The sequence below is a fragment of the Coregonus lavaretus genome (assembly GCF_964263955.1).
Source record: "Coregonus lavaretus genome assembly, chromosome: 36".
Lineage (NCBI taxonomy): Eukaryota > Metazoa > Chordata > Actinopteri > Salmoniformes > Salmonidae > Coregonus > Coregonus lavaretus.
Genome location: NC_140023.1, coordinates 2,673,335 through 2,701,136, shown reverse-complemented (window position 1 = coordinate 2,701,136; position 27,802 = coordinate 2,673,335). Strand labels below are relative to the sequence as shown.

The following is a 27,802-nucleotide window of genomic DNA, read 5'->3' as shown; positions in this document are numbered from 1 at the left end:
ACTGGGGCAAAGCTTCCTGCCATCCAGGACCTCTACACCAGGCGGTGTCAGAGGAAGGCCCTCAAAATTGTCAAAGACTCCAGCCACCCTAGTCATAGACTGTTCTCTCTGCTACCGCACGGCAAGCGGTACCGGAGTGCCAAGTCTAGGTCCAAAAGACTTCTCAACAGCTTCTACCCCCAAGCCATAAGACTCCTGAACAGCTAATCATGGCTACCCGGACTATTTGCACTGCCCCCCCACCCCATCCTTTTTACGCTGCTGCTACTCTGTTAAGTATTTATGCATAGTCACTTTAACTCTACCCACATGTACATATTACCTCAACTACCTCAACTAGCCGGTGCCCCCGCACATTGACTCTGCAACGGTACCCCCCTGTATATATAGCCTCCCTACTGTCACTTTATTTTACTTCTGCTCTTTTTTTTCTCAACACTTTTTTTTGTTGTTGTTGTTTTATTTTTACTTTTTTGTTTAAAATAAATGCACTGTTGGTTAAGGGCTGTAAGTAAGCATTTCACTGTAATGTCTGCACCTGTTGTATTCGGCGAATTACGAAGGAGGAGGCCGTCCGCTACCGGAGGGCGATGAATGAGGATGCCCAGGTAGGAGAGGAGAAACGGCGCCAACAGTGCCGACGACGGAGACCCGAGAGGCAACCCCAATAATTTTTTTTGGGGGGGCACACAGTGTGGACGACGAGGCAGCAGGAGGCAGCGACAGGGCAATTCTGCAGGTTAGGAGAGGAGGCCACCAGGTTACGGGGGCTATTGGTCCAGAGGGAGCAGGAGTTATTTGGTCAGAGGGAGGAGCTACAGGAGGCTATAAGGGAGAAGGAGAGTGTAGAGGCACGGCGAGAGGAGCTGGTTAGGCAGCAGAAGGAAAGTGGTGCGTGTCGCCAGTCCGGTCCGGCCCGTTCCTGATCCCCGCACTAAGCCAGTGGTGCGTGTTCCCAGTACGGCCCGACCCATTCCTGCTTCCCGCACAAGGCCAGTGGTGTGTGTTCCCAGTACGGTCCGGCCCGTTCCTGCTCCCCGCACTAAGCCAGTGGTGCGCGTCGCCAGCCCGGTCCGGCCTGTTCCTGTCCCTCGCACCAAACCAGTGGTGCGCGTCGCCAGCCCGGTCCGGCCTGTTCCTGTCCCTCGCACCAAACCGGTGGTGCGTGTCGCCAGCCCGGTCCGGCCTGTTCCTGCTCCCCGCACCAAGCCAGTGGTGCGCGTCGCCAGCCCGGTCCGGCCTGTTCCTGCCCCTCGCACCAAACCGGTGGTGCGCATCGCCAGTCAGGTCCGGCCTGTTCCTGTCCCTCGCACCAAGCCAGTGGTGCGCGTCGCCAGCCCGGTCCGGCCTGTTCCTGCCCCTCGCACCAAGCCAGTGGTGCGCGTCGCCAGCCCGGTCCGGCCTGTTCCTGTCCCTCGCACCAAGCCAGTGGTGCGCGTCGCCAACCCGGTCCGGCCTGTTCCTGTCCCTCGCACCAAGCCAGTGGTGCGCGTCGCCAGCCCGGTCCGGCCTGTTCCTGTCCCTCGCACCAAGCCAGTGTGCGCGTCGCCAGCCCGGCCCGGCCTGTTCCTGCTCCCCGCACCAAGCCAGTGGTGCGCGTCGTCAGCCCGGTCCGGCCCGTTCCTGCTCCCCGCACCAAGGCAGTGGTGCGTGTGTCCAGTCCGGCACGGCCCGTGCCTGTTCCACCGGTGCCTGGTCCGGCACCGGTCAGCTGCTCCACTCCGGAGCCAGAGCAATCCGCTCCACCGGGGTCCAGTCGGAGCCAGAGCAATCCGCTCCACCGGGGTCCGGTCCAACTCCGGTCAGCGGATCCACTCCGGAGCCAGAGCAATCCGCTCCACCGGGGTCCAGTCCAGCTCCGGTCAGCCGCTCCACTCCGGAGCCAGAGCAGTCCGCTCCACCGGTGCCTGATCCAGCTCCGGTCAGCGGTTCCACTCCGGAGCCAGAGCAGTTCGATCCACCATCGTCGGGTCCAGCTCCAGTCAGCGGTTCCAGTCCAGACCCAGACGTCAGCTCCTCTCCAGGTTCGGAGTCTCCCACACCTGGGTCCAGACAGGGCTTGGTACGTCGTGGGAGGAAGGAGAGGGGAAGCAGCGCGCCGAGGTCCAGACCAGACCAGGGGCGCAACAGGGAGGTGAAGAGTAAGTGGTGGTCACGCCCGGAGCTGGATCCGCCTCCGAGGCGGAATGCCCACCCGGCCCCTACCCTGTTATGTTTATGTGGCGCGGTCGGAGTCCGCACCTTTGGGGGGGGGGGGGGTACTATCACGCCCTGACTCTGAGGACTTGCATTTGTTGAGTCAGGGTGTGTATTTTCTTTGTCGTGTTTGCACAGTTGTAATAAACATGTACGCTTATCACGCTGCGCCTTGGTTCGACCAATCTTTAAACGATCGTGACAGATAAAGCAAAGCAGTGCGATAAAAACAACAACACAGAGTTACATATGGGGTAAACAAAACATAAAGTCAAAAATACAACAGAAAATATATATACAGTGTGTGCGAATGTAGTAAATTATGGAGGTAAGGCAATAAATAGGCCATAGTGCAAAATAGTTACAATTTCGTATTAACACTGGAATGATAGATGTGCAAAAGATGATGTGCAAATAGAGATACTGGGGTGCAAATTAGCAAAATAAATAACAATATGGGGATGAGGTAATTGGGTGGGCTAATTTCAGAATGGCTGTGTATAGGTGCAGTGATCGGTAAGCTGCTCTGACAACGGATGCTTAAAGTTAGTGAGGGAGATAAGAGTCTCCAGCTTCAGAGATTTTTGCAGTTTGTTCCAGTCATTGGCAGCAGAGAACTGGAAGGAATGGCGGCCAAAGGAGGTGTTGGCTTTGGGGATGACCAGTGAGATATACCTGCTGGAGCGCAGACTAAGGGTGGGTGTTGCTATGGTGACCAGTGAGCTAAGATAAGGCGGGGATTTGCCTAGCAGTGATTTATAGATGACCTGGAGCCAGTGGGTTTGGCGACGAATATGTAGTGAGGGCCAGCTAACAAGAGTGTACAGGTCACAATGGTGAGTAGTATATGGAGCTTTGGTGACAAAACGGATGGCACTGTGATAGACTACATCCAATTTTCTGAATAGCGTGTTGGAGGCTATTTTGTAAATGACATCGCCGAAGTCAAGGATCGGTAGGATAGTCCATTTTACGAGGGCATGTTTAGCAGCATTAGTGAAAGAGGCTTTGTTGCAAAATAGGAAGCTGATTCTAGATCTAACTTTTGATTGGAGATACTTAATGTGAGTCTGGAAGGAGAGTTTACAGTCTAACCAGACACCTAGGTATTTGTAGTTGTCCACATACTCTAGGTCAGACCCGCCGAGAGTAGTGATTCTAGTCGGGTGGGCGGGTGCAAGCAGCGTTCGGTTGAATTGCATGCATTTCGTTTTACTAGTGTTTAAGAGCAGTTGGAGGCTACGGAAGGAGTGTTATATGGCGTTGAAGCTCGTTTGGAGGTTTGTTAACACAGTGTCCAATGAAGGGCCAGATGTATACAAAATGGTGTCGTCCGCATAGAGGTGGATCCGAGCGTCACCAGCAGCAAGAGAGACATCATTGATATACACAGAGAATAGAGTCAGCCAGAGAATTGAACCCTGTGGCACCCCTAAGGAGACTGCCAGAGGTCCAGACAACAGGCCGTCCGATTTGACACATTGAACTCTATCTGAGAAGTAGTTGGTGAACCAGGCGAGGCAGTCATTTGAGAAACCAAGGCTATTTAGTCTGCCAATAAGAATGCGGTGGTTGACAGAGTCGAAAGCCTTGGCCAGGTCGATGAAGACGGCTGCGCAGTACTGTATTTTATCGATTGCGGTTATAATATCGTTTAGGACCTTGAGCGTGGCTGAGTTGCACCCATGACCAGCTCGGAAACCGGATTGCATAGTGGAGAAGGTACGGTGGGATTCGAAATGGTCGGTGATCTGTTTGTTAACTTGTCTTTCAAATACTTTCGAAAGGCAGAGCAGGATGTATATAGGTCTGTAACAGTTTGGATCTAGAGTGTCACCCCTTTTGAAGAGGGGGATGACTGTGGCAGCTTTCCAATCTCAGATGTTACGAAAGAGAGGTTGAACAGGCTAGTAATAGGGGTTGCGACAATTTCGGCGGCTAATTTTAGAAAGAAAGGGTCCAGATTGTCTAGCCCAGCTGATTTGTAGGGGTCCAGATTTTTCAGAACATCAGCTGTCTGAATTTGTGTGAAGGAGAAGCGGGGGGGGGGGGGGGGGGGGCATGGGCAAGTTGCAGCGGAGGGTGCAAAGCTGGTGGCCGGGGTAGTGGTAGCCAGGTGGAAAGCATGGCCAGCCGTAGCAAAATGCTTGTTGAAATTCTCGATTATTATAGATTTATCGGTGGTGACAGTGTTTCCTAGCCTCAGTGCAGTGGGCAGTTGGGCGGAGGTGCTCTTATTCTCCATGGACTTTACAGTGTCCCAAAACTTTTTGGAGTTAGTGCTACAGGATGCAAATTTCTGTTTGAAAAAGCTAGCCTTTGCTTTCCTAACTGCTTGTGTATATTGGTTCCTGACTTCCTTGAAAAGTTGCATATCGCGGGGCTGTTCGATGCTAATGCAGTACGCCACAGGATAATAATAATAATAATAATAATAATAGGATGTTTTTGTGCTGGTCAAGTGCAGTCAAGTCTGAGGAGAGCCAGGGGCTATATCTGTTCTTAGTTCTGAATTTTTTGAATGGGGCATGCTTATTTAAGATTGAGAGGAAAGCACTTTTAAAGAACAACCAGGCATCCTCTACTAACGGAATTAGGTCAATATCCATCCAGGATACCCGGGCCAGGTCAATTAGAAAGGCCTGCTCACTAAAGTGTTTTAGGGAGCGTTTGACAGTGATGAGGGGTGGTCGTTTGACCGCGGACCCATTACGGACACAGGCAATAAGGCAGTGATCGCTGAGATCCTGGTTGAAGACAGCGGAGCTGTATTTAGAGGGTAAATTTGTCAGGATGATATCTATGAGGGTGCCCATGTTTACAGATTTAGGGTTGTACCTGGTAGGTTCGTTGATAATTTGTGTGAGATTGAGGGCATCTAGTTTAGATTGTAGGTTGGCCGGGGTGTTAAGCATATCCCAGTTTAGGTCACCAAGCAGTACGAACTCTGAGGATAGATGGGGGGCAATCAGTTCACATATGGTGTCCAGGGCACAGCTCGGGCTCAGGGGGGTCTGTAGCAAGCGGCAACACAACATAGCCAGATAAATTATAGTAGCTATCTACCTTACTGACTTGTTGTCTTCACTTTATTCCAGTGGTAGGCTACTGTTTCTTCCAGTGGTAAGCTACTGTTTCTTCCAGTGGTAGGCTACTGTTTCTTCCAGTGGTAGGCTACTGTTTCTTCCAGTGGTAGGCTACTGTTTCTTACAGTGGTAGGCTACTGTTTTTTCCAGTGGTAGGTGAAAGCGTTGCTGAGAGCCCATGGGCTATCGAACGGGCAATGGCGTGAGGCTTGGGTCTTGATGTCTTGGGAGCTTCCCCCAAAGGAATATTTTGGTTTGCTATAGTGGTGCACGACTCCAGGATTTTTGGAGTCGACTCCGACTCCTGTGACTGGAGTCGAAAGGAGTCGACTTTTGCTCGACTACGACTCCTGTGTTTGGAGTCGTAGGAGTCAACTCTTGCTCGACTCCCAAAACACGCTGAAACGGATGTGCACACACATACACACCACCTCATTATTGCAGAGTCCTGCTAGGAAGACTACATTTGCGTTCTAGAGGACTGACATGAGCATGATACTGCCATTTGCCTATAAAATACCATTTTTTTTTCAATATAAAAGGTGATGTGTAGGAACTAGAATATTTCAGTGATATTTCTGCTGTGTGCAGCCTTTGAAAACACCTACTGCGTTTTTGCGCAAAACTGTATGCAGCATCATCTAGATATGTGTGCAACAACATTCACCTTCTGCTACCATTTCTGTCAACCCGTTTACGCATACAATTTGACGCATACGTCCGATAAATCCAATGTATGCACCACACAGAACGCAGTGCAACTGCCTCTGCAACGCAATGCTGCAAGGCAAACGCAGCGTTCCATTGGAAATTAACAGTGGCGGCTCCTGAAAACATTCTCAGGAGGGGCAATTTTTCTGATGATTTAGGTGACCTACACACATTTAAAAAAAGATATGTCCAGCAACAACATGAAGACAGGGGCAGCATATAAGTCAATACCAGAAGCATTTATTGACTGATCTCAAAAGTGTTGGCTTACCAGGGTTGGTGGAGCCCTCAGTTTCATCTTTGCCTCGCAAAGCTAACTCAAACACTCCGCAAAACTTCACACACTGGATTAGCCGGCTGAGGATGTGGCGGTTCTTGCTAATGTCGTAGTAAATATATTTGTTATAGTGAATATGGAATATGATATGTTGAGTAAAATGTTGTGCTAAGATCTATTTAGGTCAGGAGCTGGTTATAAGTTCTGTTCCTATCCAATAACAATGGACAAAAGGGTCCTATCTTGTCAGCCTTGTCAGCAGGTGGCCAAGGACAACACCCACGCCATAGGCCTCTCAGTTCTTCCAACTCACGAGTTCTTGCTCTGAGGACACACACACACACAAACACACACACACACACATCATCACTGTTAAACACACACACACACACACACACACAAAAATCCCCTCTCTTAGGCTGAACATTTGAAGACAGAGAACCCGACTCAGAGCCAATGCAACAGTGACAGTAGCCTGCAGGGGACCTCGCCCAACTCATCAGGACCAATCAGAAGATCAGAACTACTAGATTGAACCTACTTCATTTATTGCATAAAATGTCTGCACACAATGTTTCGGGGCTCTCTTCAGATAATAATAATAATAATAATAATAATAATAATAATAATATGCCATTTAGCAGACGCTTTTATCCAAAGCGACTTACAGTCATGCGTGCATACATTTTTGTGTATGGGTGGTCCCGGGGATCGAACCCACTACCTTGGCGTTACAAGCACCATGCTCTACCAGCTGAGCTACAGAAAGTGGATACTCATGGATGCGCATTGCAATTGTAAAATGTCAACACAATTGGAGACACCACGTCATTTTTGGAGACATGTTATTGACAGTAAACTATTGTAGATGCGACTGCTAACTAACTAAAACATTTTAGCTGGCTAGCTAATCATCTTAGCTAAATGTGGGGCAAACAATTCAGTTATTTACCGTTAATTTGAGGGATTGGGGTGAAAGAAATCGAGTTACATAGTGATACTTTACGATATACTGTATTGACAATATCGCAATATTTTAGCGCTAGTTGGCTGTACCTGCACCAAAACACCATTATTGTTCCTTCATAGCTTGTTCTCAATCTTTTCACATTGGGAGCCAATTTGTTTTCAGCACTTTTATTTCCATGACTGATCAAAACTCGTTCTCATGGCTTTCTGATCCCTCTGCAACAGACATATGGTGCGCAATAAAATCACAATACGTATAGAATCATGAGACTCGCAATGCTGATGCATATATCTTATCGTGAGGTTCCTGGCAATTTCCAGCCCAAGTTCATTTTTAAGAGTTTGACGAACGGGTCCGTGAACGCGATTCCAGATATATTTACCTCTGAATAAACTGCCTTTATTACACCATATCCACATCCAGTAAACTTGTGATTATCAACACTAACCTCATCGTTGTGGCGGCGGACAGCTAGCCTGTATCCCTCGTCATCCAGTTGAGTGAGTGGCAATGTCTTTTTTCGTTCGTACCAATTTTTGGAAAATCCTCGGGTGTAGGACTTTCCGCCTTTAGTAGAAACCTGTTGAATTATTAAATTTGGTCTGGGAGGTCCTAATTGTTTCGTTGCCAATTTATCTTCATTTGTTCGCCGACAAAAAGGAAATTCTTTCAAAGACACAACCGAGTTGCACTGAAGCCTAGCCATGTTGATAGTAGTAGTGAATTGATTGACGCTGCTACCCTCTCTTTTCTTAGTTACGTTCATGTGACGAAAGCGCGTAAGTGCAAGCCCACAGACACCCATTGAGATTGTATTGAAGGCTCTGAAATTTGAAAAAAATAGATTTTACATGGGAGTCTATGACAGAAGTTCTGGGCGATTTTCAATCTGACTGAAATCGCCCCAAAAGGGGGTGGAGCCATTTGAAGCACGACTTTAGCCTGATTCGACATTTAGTGGCAGTGTGGCACTGTGGCAGATCAGACGTATAGATTACAACACTGATAACTACTGTTGCCGTGAAATAATTGATTAGAAAAAAAATCCCTTCCTTTTCCCGTTTGGCAGTGCGTCGCCCATATCGCCCTATTGAACAGGCCGTCCCTGGAAATTAATATACTTCTGGTGTCCCAAAACGCATTTGCCATGTTATAGCCCTATTCGGACGGGTATTACTAGAGACGGTGGTTTTCTCATTATTATCCAAGTATGTTATTCCAGAGGATGATTCACATAGGATTAGTTTTCCCAAACTGCCCCCTGTAATTCTTATTTTTCCCCAATTGAATTTACTCTTATGATGGAAGCCTGGAGGTTTTCATTGTAAGCGTGAAGATATTTCAACGTCATGTCTAGACGATAATAGGTTACACTGATAACTCGTGCTTGGCTGCCAAATGTATAGGTCTCCCCGTAAAATTTAATTGATGAAGTGTGATCATAATCATTACTTTAGCGATCCATCCATGGTAGACGCCCTTCCTAATAACAATGCCCCACATACTGCTGATTTGAGCTGCTGAACCGTATTTGCACTTGACTGTGTTTATGGATGAGAAAATGAACTTGCCATTTCCAAAAAGTTTAGCGGGGAGACTGCTGCGATCTATTGCCTAGGACTTGCTCTCCAACCCTGTTCGTGGAGAGCTACCATCCTGTAGGTTTTCACTCCAACCCTAATCTAGCGCATCTGATTCAATAATTAACTGGTTGATAAACTGAATCAGGTTAGTTACAACTTGGGTTGGAGCGAAAACATGCAGAAAGGTAGCTCTCTAGGAACAGGGTTGGAGAGCCCTTACCTAGGACATCAACAGCCAGCCAGAGTTTTATTAAATAAGCTATAGGCAATCATTTTTTATGCACATATACGCCTAATTAAACTGATGCATTTGGCGATGTTCAACTTCACTTCACTGGCACTATGAAGAATAGTTTAGCCATACTCATTGATAGCCTAATCTATACTTTAATATACCTTTGTTGAATTTACGAGGCATTGCTAGATACAGACTACCAAGATATAGCCTATGCGCACTTTCCTGACTGTCTCTCTGCCTGCCCGGATCCTCTCTCTCCCTCGCCTGATCCTCTTTCTCTTCGCTATGAAAAACGCTAGTGTGTTTGGTCTTCGGTCTGTTGCGTGTAGAATAGCTCAGCCTACTCATTGATACCCCCTACTTTAGTGAACTTGCGCGAGACATTACAAAATAATACATTTCGAAATACAGCATTGCGATAGCCTATAGCCTACATCTTTTGATTACGGATGCACTGTTCTGCCTGGTGGCCGACATGCCTACCTATGCCTGGCTGTGCCCCTCCTATCTCTCTCTCTCCTTCGCTAGTTCGCTCTTTCTTTTCTGTTAAAGATGTATGAGTTTGTGTTCTCCAAGTAGACTACGGACAATAGTTTCCTCCGTTGCAAAAATACTGAATCTTAGGAGTCGAGGAGTCGATTCCTTGCGGAATCGAAGCTTGACAATCAGAAATGGGAGTCGACACCAGGAGTCGACGGGCAAGGAGTCGAGGAATCGATTATTTTGGAGTCCAATCTCCACCAGTAGTTCGCTGCACAAAGCAGCATAACAGAAATATGATACCAAGTTTTCGAACTACCGGTAGTTTCTTTGAAAATATATATAAAGCGATCTGTGCATTTGAAAAACAGCATACACCTATTTCACTTTTGCATGTCAAAAACCGAATGACCACTTCTGCACATGCTGCCACTGTTTTGAACATATTATACTACACTGCTCAAAAAAATAAAGGGAACACTTAAACAACACATCCTAGATCTGAATGAATGAAATAATCTTATTAAATACTTTTTTCTTTACATAGTTGAATGTGCTGACAACACAATCACACAAAAATTATCAATGGAAATCAAATGTATCAACCCATGGAGGTCTGGATTTGGAGTCACCCTCAAAATTAAAGTGGAAAACCACACTACAGGCTGATCCAACTTTGATATAATGTCCTTAAAACAAGTCAAAATGATGCTCAGTAGTGTGTGTGGCCTCCACGTGCCTGTATGACCTCCCTACAACGCCTGGGCATGCTCCTGATGAGGTGGCGGATGGTCTCCTTAGGGATCTCCTCCCAGACCTGGACTAAAGCATCCGCCAACTCCTGGACAGTCTGTGGTGCAACGTGGCGTTGGTGGATGGAGCGAGACATGATGTCCCAGATGTGCTCAATTGGATTCAGGTCTGGGGAACGGGCGAGCCAGTCCATAGCATCAATGCCTTCCTCTTGCAGGAACTGCTGACACACTCCAGCCACATGAGGTCTAGCATTGTCTTGCATTAGGAGGAACCCAGGGCCAACGCACCAGCATATGGTCTCACAAGGGGTCTGAGGATCTCATCTCGGTACCTAATGGCAGTCAGGCTACCTCTGGCAAGCACATGGAGGGCTGTGCGGCCCCCCAAAGAAATGCCACCCCACACCATGACTGACCCACCGCCAAACCGGTCATGCTGGAGGATGTTGCAGGCAGCAGAACGTTCTCCACGGCGTCTCCAGACTCTGTCACGTCTGTCACGTGCTCAGTGTGAACCTGCTTTCATCTGTGAAGAGCACAGGGCGCAAGTGGCGAATTTGCCAATCTTGGTGTTCTCTGGCAAATGCCAAACGTCCTTCACGGTGTTGGGCTGTAAGCACAACCCCCACCTGTGGACGTCGGGCCCTCATACCACCCTCATGGAGTCTGTTTCTGACCGTTTGAGCAGACACATGCACATTTGTGGCCTGCTGGAGGTCATTTTGCAGGGCTCTGGCAGTGCTCCTCCTGCTCCTCCTTGCACAAAGGCGGAGGTAGCGGTCCTGCTGCTGGGTTGTTGCCCTCCTACGGCCTCCTCCACGTCTCCTGATGTACTGGCCTGTCTCCTGGTAGCGCCTCCATGCTCTGGACACTACGCTGACAGACACAGCAAACCTTCTTGCCACAGCTCGCATTGATGTGCCATCCTGGATGAGCTGCACTACCTGAGCCACTTGTGTGGGTTGTAGACTCCGTCTCATGCTACCACTAGAGTGAAAGCACCGGCAGCATTCAAAAGTGACCAAAACATCAGCCAGGAAGCATAGGAACTGAGAAGTGGTCTGTGGTCACCACCTGCAAAACCAGTCCTTTATTGGGGGTGTCTTGCTAATTGCCTATAATTTCCACCTGTTGTCTATTCCATTTGCACAACAGCATGTGACATTTATTGTCAATCAGTGTTGCTTCCTAAGTGGACAGTTTGATTTCACAGAAGTGTGATTGACTTGGAGTTACATTGTGTTGTTTAAGTGTTCCCTTTATTTTTTTGAGCAGTGTATTTATAACGTGCAGCCAGCTCACGCTCACAAACGAACGAGTGAACCAGGGAGAACGGTCGTCACTAGTTACCACAGCTACAAAGTTATAAAGCCCGCCTATTTTTTAAATGTTTCTTCATAAAATGTGATTTTAACCCTAACCTTAACCCTAACAGTAACCACACTGCTAACCGTATGCCTTACCCTAACCTTACATTAAGACCCAAAAACTAATTTACGTTTTCCTGAATTTTGACGATATAGCCAATTATGACTTTGTGGCTGTGGTAACCAGTGGAAACCAGGGCGAAAGCAGCAGGCATGGATGCAATAAGTGAAAACACATTTTCTAACTGGGGATAGCTAGATAACATATTTTCACAGAGTTTGATGTGCTAGCCAGGTAACTTTCATTCCGAAATAACTTCGTATTTCCGAGGTAGTCTGATTTTACAGTGGTAAATATTAAAATAAAAGCATCCAATGAAACGAACCTCTCTTTATGTGGCAGTGCTGTCTACTCAGTAGTGCTGAATTTCAGTCTCAGCTGAGCTCCATTACCCATAGCTTTTCCTTTGTACTTCCTAATTTTCGCCATTTGTTTTCCATGCTTCTTGATAAAAAAAGTATTTATTCAAATGCATTAGATTTATCCATTGATTTATCATTGTTGCCGTTTGTCAGTCAGCTGTTAGAGCGCTCATTGCTTTGTTTTTCAGGTGAGCCCAGGTACTGGTGTTCTCCGTGCCATCCGTGGCCAGAAGAAGTAGACCATTTATTTCGCTTTGTTATTTTCGATCAATATTTGTTTTCTTTCCTGGATCAGCTGATGATGGTCGACAATATCACTAGACAACTAGCCTATAGCTAGACACCAATGCGCATTCAATCCATCCAACAAGTATACATTGATGACCGTAGGCCTATAGTTGACTCTTTCGGTTTAAAGCATTCGATTTTACAATGGCATAGGCCTACATTATTTTGGATTTGTATGTCCATGAGAACTGTTTTCACAGTGAAACATGATGAAATGTTATGTAGACATAGTTACACTTACAGTGTATTTTCAGAGATCTCCAAGATCCATGATTCATACAATGTTCTAATTCAACTGTTAAATGCTTAATAATGACAAAATAACATTGTCATAAATGTAACTATTGTAAGGAAAGAAAGGTAGTGTTTTATGTCACACAATCTGTGAAGACTCCAAGCATTAAATCATGAATTATGGACAACTCATGAATTATGGTGTAAAACATGTTTTGATTCATCTCATGTATTATATTGAATGTCGGCTACCTATTCTGCATGTGTTCATGTGTTTTAAAATTGCCTCGGCTGAGAGGGTAGGCTACTGGCAGGGGTGTAGGCCTAGTGGAGGGTAAACGCAAGTAAACAACGTTTACCCACCTTTTTCAGAAAAATATAGGGAGCGTTACCTTTTTTCACCACGACCGGCAAATTATAAGAAAAATATATATATACAGTGGGGGGAAAAAGTATTTAGTCAGCCACCAATTGTGCAAGTTCTCCCACTTAAAAAGATGAGAGAGGCCTGTACTTTTCATCATAGGTACACATCAACTATGACAGACAAATTGAGAAAAAAAAATCCAGAAAATCACATTGTAGGATTTTTAATGAATTTATTTTCAAATTATGGTGGAAAATAAGTATTTGGTCACCTACAAACAAGCAAGATTTCTGGCTCTCACAGACCTGTAACTTCTTCTTTAAGAGGCTCCTCTGTCCTCCACTCGTTACCTGTATTAATGGCACCTGTTTGAACTTGTTATCAGTCTAAAAGACACCTGTCCACAACCTCAAACAGTCACACTCCAAACTCCACTATGGCCAAGACCAAAGAGCTGTCAAAGGACACCAGAAACAAAATTGTAGACCTGCACCAGGCTGGGAAGACTGAATCTGCAATAGGTAAGCAGCTTGGTTTGAAGAAATCAACTGTGGGAGCAATTATTAGGAAATGGAAGACATACAAGACCACTGATAATCTCCCTCGATCTGTGGCGCCACGCAAGATCTCACCCTGTGGGGTCAAAATGATCACAAGAACGGTGAGCAAAAATCCCAGAACCACAAGGGGGGACCTAGTGAATAACCTGCAGAGAGCTGGGACCAAAGTAACAAAGCCTACCATAAGTAACACACTACGCCGCCAGGGACTCAAATCCTGCAGTGCCAGACGTGTCCCCCTGCTTAAGCCAGTACATGTCCAGGCCCGTCTGAAGTTTGCTAGAGTGCATTTGGATGATCCAGAAGAGGATTGGGAGAATGTCATATGGTCAGATGAAACCAAAATAGAACTTTTTGGTAAAAACTCAACTCGTCGTGTTTGGAGGACAAAGAATGCTGAGTTGCATCCAAAGAACACCATACCTACTGTGAAGCATGGGGGTGGAAACATCATGCTTTGGGGCTGTTTTTCTGCAAAGGGACCAGGACGAATGATCCGTGTAAAGGAAAGAATGAATGGGGCCATGTATCGTGAGATTTTGAGTGAAAACCTCCTTCCATCAGCAAGGGCATTGAAGATGAAACGTGGCTGGGTCTTTCAGCATGACAATGTTCCCAAACACACCGCCCGGGCAACGACGGAGTGGCTTCGTAAGAAGCATTTCAAGGTCCTGGAGTGGCTTAGCCAGTCTCCAGATCTCAACCCCATAGAAAATCTTTGGAGGGAGTTGAAAGTCTGTGTTGCCCAGCGACAGCCCCAAAACATCACTGCTCTAGAGGAGATCTGCATGGAGGAATGGGCCAAAATACCAGCAACAGTGTGTGAAAACCTTGTGAAGACTTACAGAAAACGTTTGACCTGTGTCATTGCCAACAAAGGGTATATAACAAAGTATTGAGAAACTTTTGTTATTGACCAAATACTTATTTTCCACCATAATTTGCAAATAAATTCATAAAAAATCCTACAATGTGATTTTCTGGATTTTTTTTTCTCATTTTGTCTGTCATAGTTGACGTGTACCTATGATGAAAATTACAGGCCTCTCTCATCTTTTGAAGTGGGAGAACTTGCACAATTGGTGGCTGACTAAATACTTTTTTCCCCCACTGTATATAATTCTTCCACTTTTACATAAGATTATTTTGTGTAGATGTATTTTTTATTTTTTTATCCATTTTAATCCCACTTTGTAACACAAAATGTAAAGAAGTCCAAAGGGTCTAAATACTTTTTGCAAGGCACTGTATTTATGTTCCTCTCTGTGTGTATATTTGTCTTTTGGAGGGGTTGGGAATGGGATAAAGCAGAATACATTTCTGTTGGACATTTGTGTACATTGGACAATAAAGTAATCTTCCTTTGTTATCAATGTGATCTCAACCATGTGAAACCATGTGTGATTTCAACCATGCAACTGTTCGAAGTAGACAAAATTGCAAAAACAACAGCATAATCCTCAAGGAACTTTATTGATCTTGCTGTAACAGTGTGCATTGGCATTTCTCTGAAAATAAAGTTAATTCAAATCGGAACAGAAGTTAGGTTTGTTGTGTAAAAGCCCTCCACGTAGAACCAAACTGGCCTCAAACTGGTTTCCCCATAAAACATTTGCTGCAGGCCTACTTCAAAACAAAAAGATACAATCCTAATCCAACAGAAACATGTGCAATTCAAAATGGATACAATCTCTCCGCATGTTTAGCACTATAATCATTTTCCACATTAATAGACTGAGATTTCATAATTTCTCATGAAGTCAAACAATTCAGTTCTTTGACACACACTGTTTCTCTCCTTCAATCAAATCCAATAATTACATTTAATATATAATCATTTTATTTTTTATTTTATAATCTGAATAAGAGATGCCCCATAGATGGAATGAAAAGGTGGTTTAATTGCTGACAGTTATTAGCTGTTATGTACAATCATCCAAAAACAATAATGACCATGATTCAAAGCCACCCCTTTTAAAAAAACCCATATTCTTAGCTGCTGAAAGAATAAAATCATCTGAATAACAAAATAAAACTGTCTTTAAAAAAATAATTAAAGAAATATATATTTTTCCCAAGTGCTAAATAAATATTTTTCCCAAGTTCTAAATACAAACATAAAAGTATGTTTAAAATAAAACTATTTTCTGGTTGAGGGTAATTTGAATCAGTAGACAAGGAACTCAATTTTAGTCACAACCTTTTATCTTGGTATGTAATGTGTAAGGCATGGGGTAGACATTTAGCACAGTATAGTGAAAGAAGAAGAGATTAAGGTAAGAAAGATGGTAGAAGTGTAGTCTATTACCTAAACGAGGACTGTCTGTAATACAGTATCAACGTCTGATGAAAAAATGGTCTCAGCTCTTCCTTTCATATCCATCTGGTTTTTGACACTGAAAAAAGTTAAATATCAAGATGTAATAAAATGCATAGAACAATTGTTGGAAACGATTCAAGTTTTCAAACTTTTTCCTGTCTAATTTTCTAATAAATCTCAGTGTTCTTCAACCGTTTATGTAGTTAATTCAAATGTAGCAAATATCAGACTGTTTAAAACGAACTATAGTCTTAAGTAATGTATCAATTAATTTGGTCCTTCCATTTGCAAATCTATCAAATCATCACCACAAACCAAAAGCCAAATCTTCATAAAATCCTTTACCAGAAAGTCCCAAAACACAACATAAAGTCAGGCTTGTATTGGTGATGGATAGATATTCAAGGCTTGGAATGACCATGAAATTCTCAGCTTATCTGAAGAAAAAAATCTCAGTCACATCGTCCATATTAATTTACTTGTTGGTAACCTAACGGACTACAAAACAGGCAGGTAAGAGATCTTGGAGCATATTCAGTTATAAACTATTTAAATTTAAATGTAAACCAAACTATTTGTGTTGCACAACAAAAGTTCTGAAAAGGATAAGTAATATCAATCCTTTTGACTGATGATTCTAATGCCAGTACTTTGCTCTACAAAGTAGTACAAGTAGTAAATGTTGCACATTTTCTTGGGCCCCATTATCAATAGTCTAAAGTGGTAAAGAAGGCTTTGTTTACAGTGTGCTCTGGTAGTACAGCCATACAGAATGGTCAGCTTAGATTACTGCATTGACTTGGGCGTCTACATTCCGTTAATGGGTAAGAACATCTCTGGTTACCTTGGTTTCAGGCCCTTTCTCTTGTTATGTGGCTGAAGTACATACAAATATGGCAGTTGTAACCCTGAGACCTATTCGAATAGAGCAGCAGAGTCTTCCACTACGTCTCAGGGTTGGCCATAACCTGGTAGCCCAGTCAGTTTGTACTGTAGCCAACGCCTCTCTGTGTTGTTTGGTTGTGGCTTGACAACGATAGAAGAGTTGGCTACAACACATGTAGACTACATTCCAATATCCCACTACTATACCACTTAGGGGGATACATGTCAAATACATTGCTTCATTCTAAGTGGTATCCTAGCATGGAAATTGAAACAGAGCCACCGTATATGGTATAGTTTATCCATATGGTTTACATATATCACACCCAGCGACGGCGAGACAGAGAGCTAAAGAAGATGGCTGTCGTGAGTGAAGTGAGGGTTTACAACATTGGTTTCTACAAGCCAAGCCACTGGCGCACAGCACAGGTCCCAGGTTAGTTCCTTCTTCTGTTGTTCCGTTGAGGTTCCTCAGGGGAGGTTAGATGTCCATCTCGAACTGAGCGTCCTCACCTTTAAACACAAGAACACAAATACAATGTCATCAACCTTGTACTCTAAAGCATTGTACTCTATACTACGATGGAAGCTAGCTCTACTCAGGCTTTTATAAAGCTAGCCAGCCACATTACAGGTTAGGCTTCATCCATGTTATGAAGGTGGATATTGATCAAGCAGCTGGCACTACCTGTAGCAGGCTTGTAACTGCCCGTGTATGTCGCACATGGCTGGTCGAACAACAAAATACTAATTGATACAATGCTGGACCATCAATCCATGGGCGAGTCAGTGCCACATTTTAATCAAGTTATCTTGCAAATTCAGCTGGCTTTGGTGTGAAATAGGCTATAAGAAGTGCAATCTTTATTTTATTACGTATCGTTAATGCCGTCTTTGGTGTGCTTATCAATGCACAAGCACTTTTTTTCCCATTCCTATCGATAACATAATTAAGTCATACAAAAGTTACCTTGCGTGAACTTTCAAATGCATCCTGTCAAGTATTTTAATATTGCACATTTTCACACAAAAACATTTGTCTTCCTCAAATGAAGGGGATGATGATGGAATCTTTGCGAGAGGGAGGGAATCTGATTTAATTGGTTCTCAACTCGCAGCTCAGTCATTTCATTCAGGGTAAGTGGAGTTAGAAGTGAGAAGCCTGCCCCGGAGCAGATTAGTTCTGAAGGATTCGTTGCCATATAAATATACCTGGCTAAAAGGTTAGCCACTTTTGTATGACCGGTTATCCCGAGTAATATGTACATGTGGGTAGAGTTAAAGTGACTATGCATAGTGGGGTGGGGGGGGGGGCAATGCAAATAGTCAGAGTAGCCATGATTAGCTGTTCAAGAGTCTTATGGCTTGGGGATAGAAGCTGTTAAGAAGCCTTTTGGACCTAGACTTGGCGCTCCGGTACCGCTTGCCGTGCGGTAGCAGAGAGAACAGTCTATGACTAGGGTGGCTGGAGTCTTTGATAATTTTTAGGGCCTTCCTCTGACACCGCCTGGTATAGAGGTCCTGGATGGCAGGAAGCTTGGCCCCAGTGATGTACTGGGCCGTACGCACTACCCTCTGTAGTGCCTCGCGGTCGGAGGTCGAGCAGTTGCCATACCAGGCGGTGATGCAACCAGTCAGGATGCTCGATAGTGCAGCTGTATAACTTTTTGAGGATCTGAACATCAATGCCAAATCTTTTCAGTCTCCTGAGGGGGAATACGCTTTGTCGTGCCCTCTTCACGACTGTCTTGGTGTGTTTGGACCATGATAATGTGGACCTGGTGATGTGGACACCAAGGAACTTGAAGCTCTCAACCTGCTACACTACAGCCCTGTTGATGAGAATGGGGGCGTGCTCAGTCCTCTTTTTTTTCCTGTAGTCCACAATCATCTCCTTTGTCTTGATCACGTTGAGGGAGAGGTTGTTAATATCTATGACTCAGGGATTCAATTTAAAAAACATGGTTGACATGGACTACAGGGAGAGAGCATGTTGTATGGCAGGACAACGATTGTTAGAGGATATGGGACCAGGCTAGTAGTACCATAGAGGTATACGTACAGACGGTTTTCTGAACCAAGATTAATCTAGTCCTGGACGAAAGCACACTTTCAATGGAGTTTCTTGGTTGCTTCTTTGTTCAAGACTAGGCTTAATCTGTGTCTGGGAAACCTTTCCATTATATATTCTAACAATATTTATCTGTGTAATAGTAGCCCACTGACCGGTGGCTGTCTTGCCATGGCTGTTGTGGGGTTTGATGGGTTTGTTGGCCTCGTTCCTCCCGTTCTCGGTCAGGACGTTGAGGCTGGTCACCCCAGGGATGATGGGCAGGTGGGCCGGAGGGGTCTGGGCAATGGGGGAGTTACGCCTGTCCAACAGGAACTTACGGTCGTAGATGATCCGGGTCCCTACGATGGAAGAGAGTGATTATTTAGTAACATCATTGACTGTATAGAAATAAGGTGACAACATACACTACCGTTCAAAAGTTTTACTTGTTTTCGAAAGAAAAGCAATTTTTTGGTCCATTAAAATAACATAAAATTGATCAGAAATACAGTGTAGACATTGTTAATGTAGTAAATGGCTATTGTAGCTGGAAACAGCTGATTTGTTATGGAATATCTACATAGGCGTACAGAGGCCCATTATCAGCAACCATCAGTCCTGTGTTCCAATGGCACGTTTTGTTTGCTAATCCAAGTTTATCATTTTAAAAGGCTAATTGATTATTAGAAAACCCTTTTGCAATTATGTTAGCACAGCTGAAAACTGTTGTGCTGATTAAAGAAGCAATAAAACTGGCCTTCTTGAGACTAGTTGCGTATCTGGAGCATCAGCAATTGTGGGTTCGATTACAGGCTCAAAATGGCCAGAAACAAATAACTTTCTTCTGAAACTCGTTAGTTTATTCTTGTTCTGAGAAATGAAGGCTATTCTATGCGAGAAATTGCCAAGAAACTGAAGATCTCGTACAACGCTGTGTACTACTCCCTTCACACAACAGCGCAAACTGGCTCTAACCAGAATAGAAAGAGGAGTGGGAGGCCCCGGTGCACAACTGAGCAAGAGGACAAATACATTAGTGTCTAGTTTGAGAAACAGGCGCCTCACAGGTCCTCAACTGACAGCTTCATTAAATAGTACTCGCTAAACACCAGTCTCAATGTCAACAGTGAAGAGGCTACTCTGGGATGCTGACCTTCTAGGCAGAGTTGCAAAGCAAAAGCCATATCTCAGACTGCCCATCTTAATCTTTAATTTTTATTGGCCAGTCTGAGATATGGCTTTTTCTTTGTGACCCCAAACTTTTGAACGGTAGTGTATGCATTACAAACCTGCTTTAGAGAACTGGTACACCATGTGAATAATAACATGTTGATTATATAATATCTATAACTTTATGTAGATGCAATTTTCTTCAATTTACAGTTAATCAACATGCAATAGTGTAGCACCGTGCAGCAGTGCAAAATAGGCCAATCAAGGTCAAATTGCATTCATCTGTTTTCTTGTTTTGCACATTTCGTCCTGTCATCCTTACAATGAGTGATGACAGTCACAGCACACAAATTATGCAAATACATACATCTGTGAATAGAATGGGAAAGAGCATACACATGTTTAGCTCAATACATATTTAAAGACCCATTTTAAAACAAAAGATGAAGTATGTTATGCACAACACTGCCAAGGCATGGGGGCCTGACTGTCTGAAAGCAGGGGTCCAAAAAAAGGAAAAAAAAATTTGGGAAGTAAAAAAAAAAAATCAAATAATAATAATAATAATCATCCATATTTATGAATAGAACACAACTATTTTTCTTAAGTTCTGCCACAATACATTATATTGAACTCGAGTACTCTAATAAAAAAATATTTTAAAAACACAATGCCATAATGTTTTCCCCGCAATATACAGTATCTACTGTTGAAGTCGGAAGTTTACATACACCTTAGCAAAATACATTTAAACTCTGTTTTTCACAATTCCTGACATTTAATCCTAGTAAAAATGATCTTTCTTAGGTCAGTTAGGGTTGAGGTCAGGGCTTTGTGATGGCCACTCCATTACCTTGACTTTGTTGTCCTTAAGCCATTTTGCCACAACTTTGGAAGTATGCTTGGGGTCATTGTCCATTTGGAAGACCCATTTGCGACAAAGCTTTAACTACCTGACTGATGTCTTGATGTTGCTTCAATATATCCACATAATTTTCCTTCCTCATGATGCCATCTATTTTGATAAGTGCACCAGTCCCTCCTGCAGCAAAGCACCCCCACAGCATGATGCTGCTTCACGGTTCGATGCAAGCAGCCCCCTTTTTCCTCCAAACATAACGATGGTCATTATGGTCAAACAGTTCTATTTTTGTTTCATCAGACCAGAGGACATTTCTCAAAAAAGTACGATCTTTGTCCCCATGTGCAGTTGCAAACCATAGTCTGGCTTTTTTATGGCAGTTTTGGAGCAGTGGCTTCTTCCTTGCTGAGCGGCCTTTCAGGTTATGTCGATATAGGACTCGTTTTACTGTGGATATAGATACTTTTGTACCTGTTTCCTCCAGCATCTTCACAAGGTCCTTTGCTGTTCTTCTGGGATTGTATTTGCACTTTTCAAACCAAAGTACGTTCATCTCGAGGAGCGGTATGACGGCTGCGTGGTCCCATGGTGTTTATACTTGCGTACTATTGTTTGTACAGATAAACGTGGTACCTTCAGGCGTTTGGAAATTGCTCCCAAGGATGAACCAGACTTGTGGAGGTCTACAATTTTTTTTTCTGAGGTCTTGGCTGATTTATTTTCATTTTCCCATGAGGTCAAGCAAAGAGGCAATGAGTTTGAAGGTAGGCCTTGAAATACATCCACAGGTACACCTCCAATTGACTCAAATGATGTCAATTAGCCTATCAGAAGCTTCTAAAGCCATGACATCATTTTCTGGAATTTTCCAAGCTGTTTAAAGGCACAGTCAACTTAGTGTATGTACATTTCTGACCCACTGGAATTGTGATACAGGGAATTATAATTGTCTGTAAATAATTGTTGGAAAAATTACTTGTGTCATGCACAAAGTAGATGTCCTAACCGACATGCCAAAACAATAGTTTGTTAATAAGAAATTTGTGGAGTGGTTGAAAAACGACTTTTAATGACTCCAACCTAAGTGTATGTAAACTTCCGACTTCAACTGTATATGCCAACAGTGCACAACAATGCCTAATTTATCATAACCATTACAGATAACAAATCCTATTTGCTAAATAGCCCCATATACAGTGTATTCGGTGAGTATTCAGACCCCTTGACAGGTTTTTAGAAATCATTGCAAATTTATAAAAAAACAAAAACTGAAATATCACATTTACATAAGTATTCATACCCTTTACTCAGTACTTTGTTGAAGCACATTTGACAGCGATTACAGCCTCGAGTCTTCTTGGGTATGATGCTACAAGCTTGGCACACCTGTATTTGTGGAGTTTCTCCCATTCTTCTCTGCAGATCCACTCAAGCTCTGTCAGGTTGGATGGGGAGCGTCGCTGCACAGCTATTTTCAGGTCTCTCCAGAGATGTTTGATCCGGTTCAAGTCCGGGCTCTGGCTGGGCCACTCAAGGACATTCAGAGACTTGTCCCGAAGCCACTCCTGCGTTGTCTTGGCTGTGGGTTTAGGGTCGTTGTCCTGTTGGAAGGTGAACCTTCGCCCTATTCTGAGGTCCTGAGCACTCTGGAGCAGGTTTTCATCAAGGATCTCTCTGTACTTTGCTCCGTTCATCTTTGCCTCGATCCTGACTAGTCTCCCAGTCCCTGCCACTGAAAGACATCCCCACAGCATGATGCTGCCACCACCATGCTTCACCGTAGGGATGGTGCCAGGTTTCCTCCAGACATGACGCTTGTCATTCAGGCCAAAGAGTTCAATCTTGGTTTCATCAGACCAGAGAATATTGTTTTTCAATGGTCAGAGTCCTTTAGGTGCCTTTTGGCAAACTCCAAGCGGGCTGTCATGTGCCTTTTACTGTATTGCTCAGTTTGGCCGGGCGGCCAGGTCTAGGAAGAGTCTTGGTGGTTCCAAACTTCTTCCATTTAAGAATGATAGAGGGCACTGTGTTCTTGGGGACCTTCAATGCTGCAGAAATGTTTTGGTACGCTTCCCCAGATCTGTGCCTTGACACAATCCTGTTTCGAAGCTCTACGGACAATTCCTTCGACCTCATGGCTTGGTTTTTGCTCTGACATGCACTGTCAACTGTGGGACCTTATATAAACAGGTGTGTGACTTTCCAAATCATGTCCAATCAATTGAATTTACCACAGGTGGACTGCAATCAAGTTGTAGAAACATCTCAAGGATGATCAATGGAAACAGGATGCACCTGAGCTCAATTTCGAGTCTCGTAGCAAAGGGTCAGAATAATTCAGTAATAAGTTATTTCTGTTTTTTATTTTTTAAATAAAATTAGCAAACATTTCTACCACCTGTTTTCGTTTTGTCATTATGGGGTATTGTGTGTAGATTTATGAGGAAAACATGTTATTTAATCAATTTTAGAACTGAATACATATATATATATATAAACGTATATGTATTCAGTCAATAAAAAAACAAGTGCCATTTAAGAAACCGTAATATCAACTGGTTATATTATATCGTGGAACAATCTTCAAAATGGCAGTAACCTCAGCAGTGGTCCTTGCTTGTAGAAGCCTATGGCTGTGCTATGGCATAGCCTTGTTTTGTTAATTTAGCAGACAAGACGCTCTTATTTCCCGAGCCCTTATCACAATCAAGACACACCTTTTCTATAGTAAAAACATGACACAATATAACTGAATAAAATATAACTGAATATTTTTTCAAATGAAAAATGTTGCCAGTGCAAAGTGACGCGCATCTCGCATCTGGAACAGTTAGGCCTATTCTCAAAGAGTGATCATTTGAAACTGGTCTCAATTTGGCGAGTTGAAAGACAATTTTATCAGGGTTACAAACCAAAATCTGTCTTTTCGGTATACAGACGTTCAATTTAGTTTATTAGCAGTTCACAAAGTAGCCTAAGCGGAAAATAGACGGGACGCAATTATTCCAAAACTGCAGCTTGTTGTTGGAACACATATTTCCCTAGTTCAATCAACCAGATACGTTTTTACAGGCATTTATTTCTGTAGGCCTAACAGGAGTTTGTGTGCGCACTCAGGAAGTGTGTGTAGAGGGAGCGGTCAGAATGCAATTGTGAGACATGGAGGGGAAAGAGAATTTAGGGAGAACTGCGTAATGCTTGGCTTGGTTTCTTTTTTGTTGCTGCAAATGCACATGTAGGCCTATGGAACACTAGAGTCAAAGCAAATAAAAAAAAATTGATCTCTGGTTAAAGATTGAGTTTTGACGTCCATCGAGACTGATACCCATCCCTACCTCCAACATGGACTCTTTTGAGTTTGAGGCGCTGTCAATGTCAACATGAAAATGTTTAAAACTTGTCTAAGCAGCATACATACAGTGGGGAGAACAAGTAAATGTAAATGTATTTGATACACTGCCGATTTTGCAGGTTTTCCTACTTACAAAGCATGTAGAGGTCTGTAATTTTTATCATAGGTACACTTCAACTGTGAGAGACAGAATCTAAAACAAAAATCCAGAAAATCACATTGTATGATTTTTAAGTAATTAATTTGCATTTTATTGCATGACGTTAAGTATTTGATACATCAGAAAAGCAGAACTTAATATTTGGTACAGAAACCTTTGTTTGCAATTACAGAGATCATACATTTCCTGTAGGTCTTGACCAGGTTTGCACACACTGCAGCAGGGATTTTGGCCCACTCCTCCATACCTTCTCCAGATCCTTCCGGTTTCGGGGCTGTCGCTGGGCAATACGGACTTTCAGCTCCCTCCAAAGATTTTCTATTGGGTTCAGGTCTGGAGACTGGCTAGGCCACTCCAGGACCTTGAGATGCTTCTTACGGAGCCACTCCTTAGTTGCCCTGGCTGTGTGTTTCGGGTCGTTGTCATGCTGGAAGACCCAGCCACGACCCATCTTCAATGATCTTACTGAGGGAAGGAGGTTGTTGGCCAAGATCTCGCGATACATGGCCCCATCCATCCTCCCCTCAATACGGTGCAGTCGTCCTGCCCCCTTTGCAGAAAAGCATCCCCAAAGAATGCTGTTTCCACCTCCATGCTTCACGGTTGGGATGGTGTTCTTGGGGTTGTACTCATCCTTCTTCTTCCTCCAAACACGGCGAGTGGAGTTTAGACCAAAAAGCTCTATTTTTGTCTCATCAGACCACATGACCTTCTCCCATTCCTCCTCTGGATCATCCAGATGGTCATTGGCAAACTTCATACAGGCCTGGACATGTGCTGGCTTGAGCAGGGGGACCTTGCGTGCGCTGCAGGATTTTAATCCATGACGGCGTAGTGTGTTACTAATGGTTTTCTTTGAGACTGTGGTCCCAGCTCTCTTCAGGTCATTGACCAGGTCCTGCCGTGTAGTTCTGGGCTGATCCCTCACCTTCCTCATGATCATTGATGCCCCACAAGGTGAGATCTTGCATGGAGCCCCAGACCGAGGGTGATTGACCGTCATCTTGAACTTCTTCCATTTTCTAATAATTGCGCCAACAGTTGTTGCCTTCTCACCAAGCTGCTTGCCTATTGTCCTGTAGCCCATCCCAGCCTTGTGCAGGTCTACAATTTTATCCCTGATGTCCTTACACAGCTCTCTGGTCTTGGCCATTGTGGAGAGGTTGGAGTCTGTTTGATTGAGTGTGTGGACAGGTGTCTTTTATACAGGTAACGAGTTCAAACAGGTGCAGTTAATACAGGTAATGAGTGGAGAACAGGAGGGCTTCTTAAAGAAAAACTAACACGTCTGTGAGAGCCGGAATTCTTACTGGTTGGTAGGTGATCAAATACTTATGCCATGCAATAAAATGCAAATTAATTACTTAAAAATCATACAATGTGATTGTCTGGATTTTTGTTTTAGATTCCGTCTCTCACAGTTGAAGTGTACCTATGATAAAAATTACAGACCTCTACATGCTTTGTAAGTAGGAAAACCTGCAAAATAGGCAGTGTATCAAATACTTGTTCTCCCCACTGTATTTGATGCAACGAGGGTAGAAATGGCTTATTTGGTCAATATTACGTTCCAAGCAAAGCAGAGCTGTTTTATCGAGGTGCAAATATCCTGTGCTTTTTCATTTTGTGCATAGGTGCATACAGACACAGCTTGGCTACATTGTAACCACGAAGCGGGCACGGTGCGCAGATTGATGTTGGGAAAATAGATGGCAAAAATGCAGAATGGCGTTAAATACCTGTAAAGAGTTTGGGGATAAATTATTTCACAGATTTAATCATGTAATATTAGGCCTACTGATTATTTCTCAGTATCTACTTGCGAGCTACTCATTGACAGTCCGCGAGGTACTGGACATGCAGTTTTCTACAATGGTGCAACCTTCGGTAGGCTGATGGAAGGCTACTCTTGGTCAGTGGGAGATCTCAATTGCATACTCCTCACTTCCTCCTTCTCAAAACCCATTGGATTAGAAAGCCAGAGGTCCCTTCCCTCTGACCTTCTCCTCCAATTGGTTTTGAGAAAGAGGCGGGGAGAGCGAGCGCGAGCAATTAAGATTCTCCCAGAGGCTAAGATACAGCGAAGCCTAATCAGACATGCCCGTGACAACACCCTGAGTGCATCGCACATAAAACAACGATACAAATGTAACAGCACAACATAATAGATAAACTATTTTCTTTTGCAGGTGCCTTTTCATTTTAAATACCAGTGGTGCAACTAGTGCTTTCTAACTGCACTGAACCAAAACAGTGGCGCCCAGGAGAGAAGCAAAACATTCCAGTAGGCAAAACCATTCATCTTGCGGCAACGGGGGGAGGGGGGGTGAAAATACAATATGTTAATTATTATACAATATATCAAATGGACATATCTATTTTAATACAGACTCGCTCAAAACATTACTAATCATTGAAAATGACAAATTACCCAATGGTCCCGTGTATCTCAGTTGGTAGAGCATGGCGCTTGCAACGCCAGGGTTGTGGGTTCGATTCCCACGGGGGGCCAGTATGAAAATGTATGCACTCACTAACTGTAAGTCGCTCTGGATAAGAGCGTCTGCTAAATGACTAAAATGTATATCAATAAATCAGAGGAGGCTGGTGGGAGGAGCTTTAGGAGGATGGGTTGAATATAATGGCTGGAAATGGAATCAATGGAACGGAGTCAAACATGTGGTTTCCATTTGTTTGATACCGTTCCATTGATTCCATTCCAGCTATTACAATGAGCCCGTCCTCATATAGCTCCTCCCACCAGCCTCCTCTGCAATAAATCATCTATTGTATTGTTATGTAGGCAGCCACCATGATTCAGAATCACTGCTGTTGAACACCAACCAATCACATTGCCAAAGGGGACGGCAGGGGCGGGACAAACCATTGCTTTTGTTATGAACGCTTGGACAAGGCTGCCTTGTGTTGCATTCGATCTTACTAGGCCACAATGCACGACAGTGCAAAGCGAAATGGCGAGAGTTACTTAAACACACATCATATCAGCATTAATATACAATTTATAGGTTTGTGTTGGTTTTACCTCCCGGAGTGGTCGAAAATAAAGTGCCCCCAGGGGTGGTGCAATAGTCATGAGGTAGCTGCGTTGTATCGTTGATCAACACTGTCCTGGTCGGAATGGCCCTGCTATCGCTAAGCTGACGACTGGTAGACGACGACATTTCACCCCCGGTTTAGTGACTGGTCAGGCGGTGTTGCAATCTGTAGGTGGTTGATATCTAACCCGACGGACGGTGGAATCCACGGCCTTTTCCCTTTCTCGTTGATCTCTTCCCAAGTCTTTCTTCTCGCTCCTCTCGTCCTCCCAGCCGTCAGCACAGCCCCACTCCCTCCGCCAAGCAGAAAGAACAACAACACAAGGAGACCGGATATGACGTTAATGGAAGAGTAGCCCGAACTGCCGCCTGATGGCGCTATTACGCAATGACAAACGACAAAGAA

General features: G+C 44.0%; 1 protein-coding gene across 1 annotated transcript; it reads right to left on the bottom strand.

Annotated features, from left to right (window-relative positions):
- Nucleotides 1-14,989: 14,989 nt before the first annotated feature.
- Nucleotides 14,990-27,710, bottom strand: LOC311110987 (eukaryotic translation initiation factor 4E-binding protein 2-like). The gene is made up of 3 exons (XM_084153646.1): nt 27,384-27,710; nt 18,967-19,152; nt 14,990-17,253 (listed from the first exon to the last, which is right to left on the bottom strand). Exons 1-3 carry the CDS (start codon nt 27,520-27,522, stop codon nt 17,222-17,224), a joined length of 357 nt encoding a protein of 118 aa, XP_084009772.1. The 5' UTR covers nt 27,523-27,710; the 3' UTR covers nt 14,990-17,221.
- Nucleotides 27,711-27,802: the final 92 nt, after the last annotated feature.

Coding starts and splice junctions, on each gene's coding strand:
- LOC311110987 (XM_084153646.1), bottom strand. CDS start 27,522: ATGTCGTCGTCTACCAGTCGTCAGCTTAGCGATAGCAGGGCCATTCCG. Junction 19,153..27,383: donor ATTTTCGACCACTCCGGGAG/GTAAAACCAACA, acceptor CTTCCATCGTAG/GGACCCGGATCATCTACGAC. Junction 17,254..18,966: donor CCATGGCAAGACAGCCACCG/GTCAGTGGGCTA, acceptor TTGTGTTTAAAG/GTGAGGACGCTCAGTTCGAG.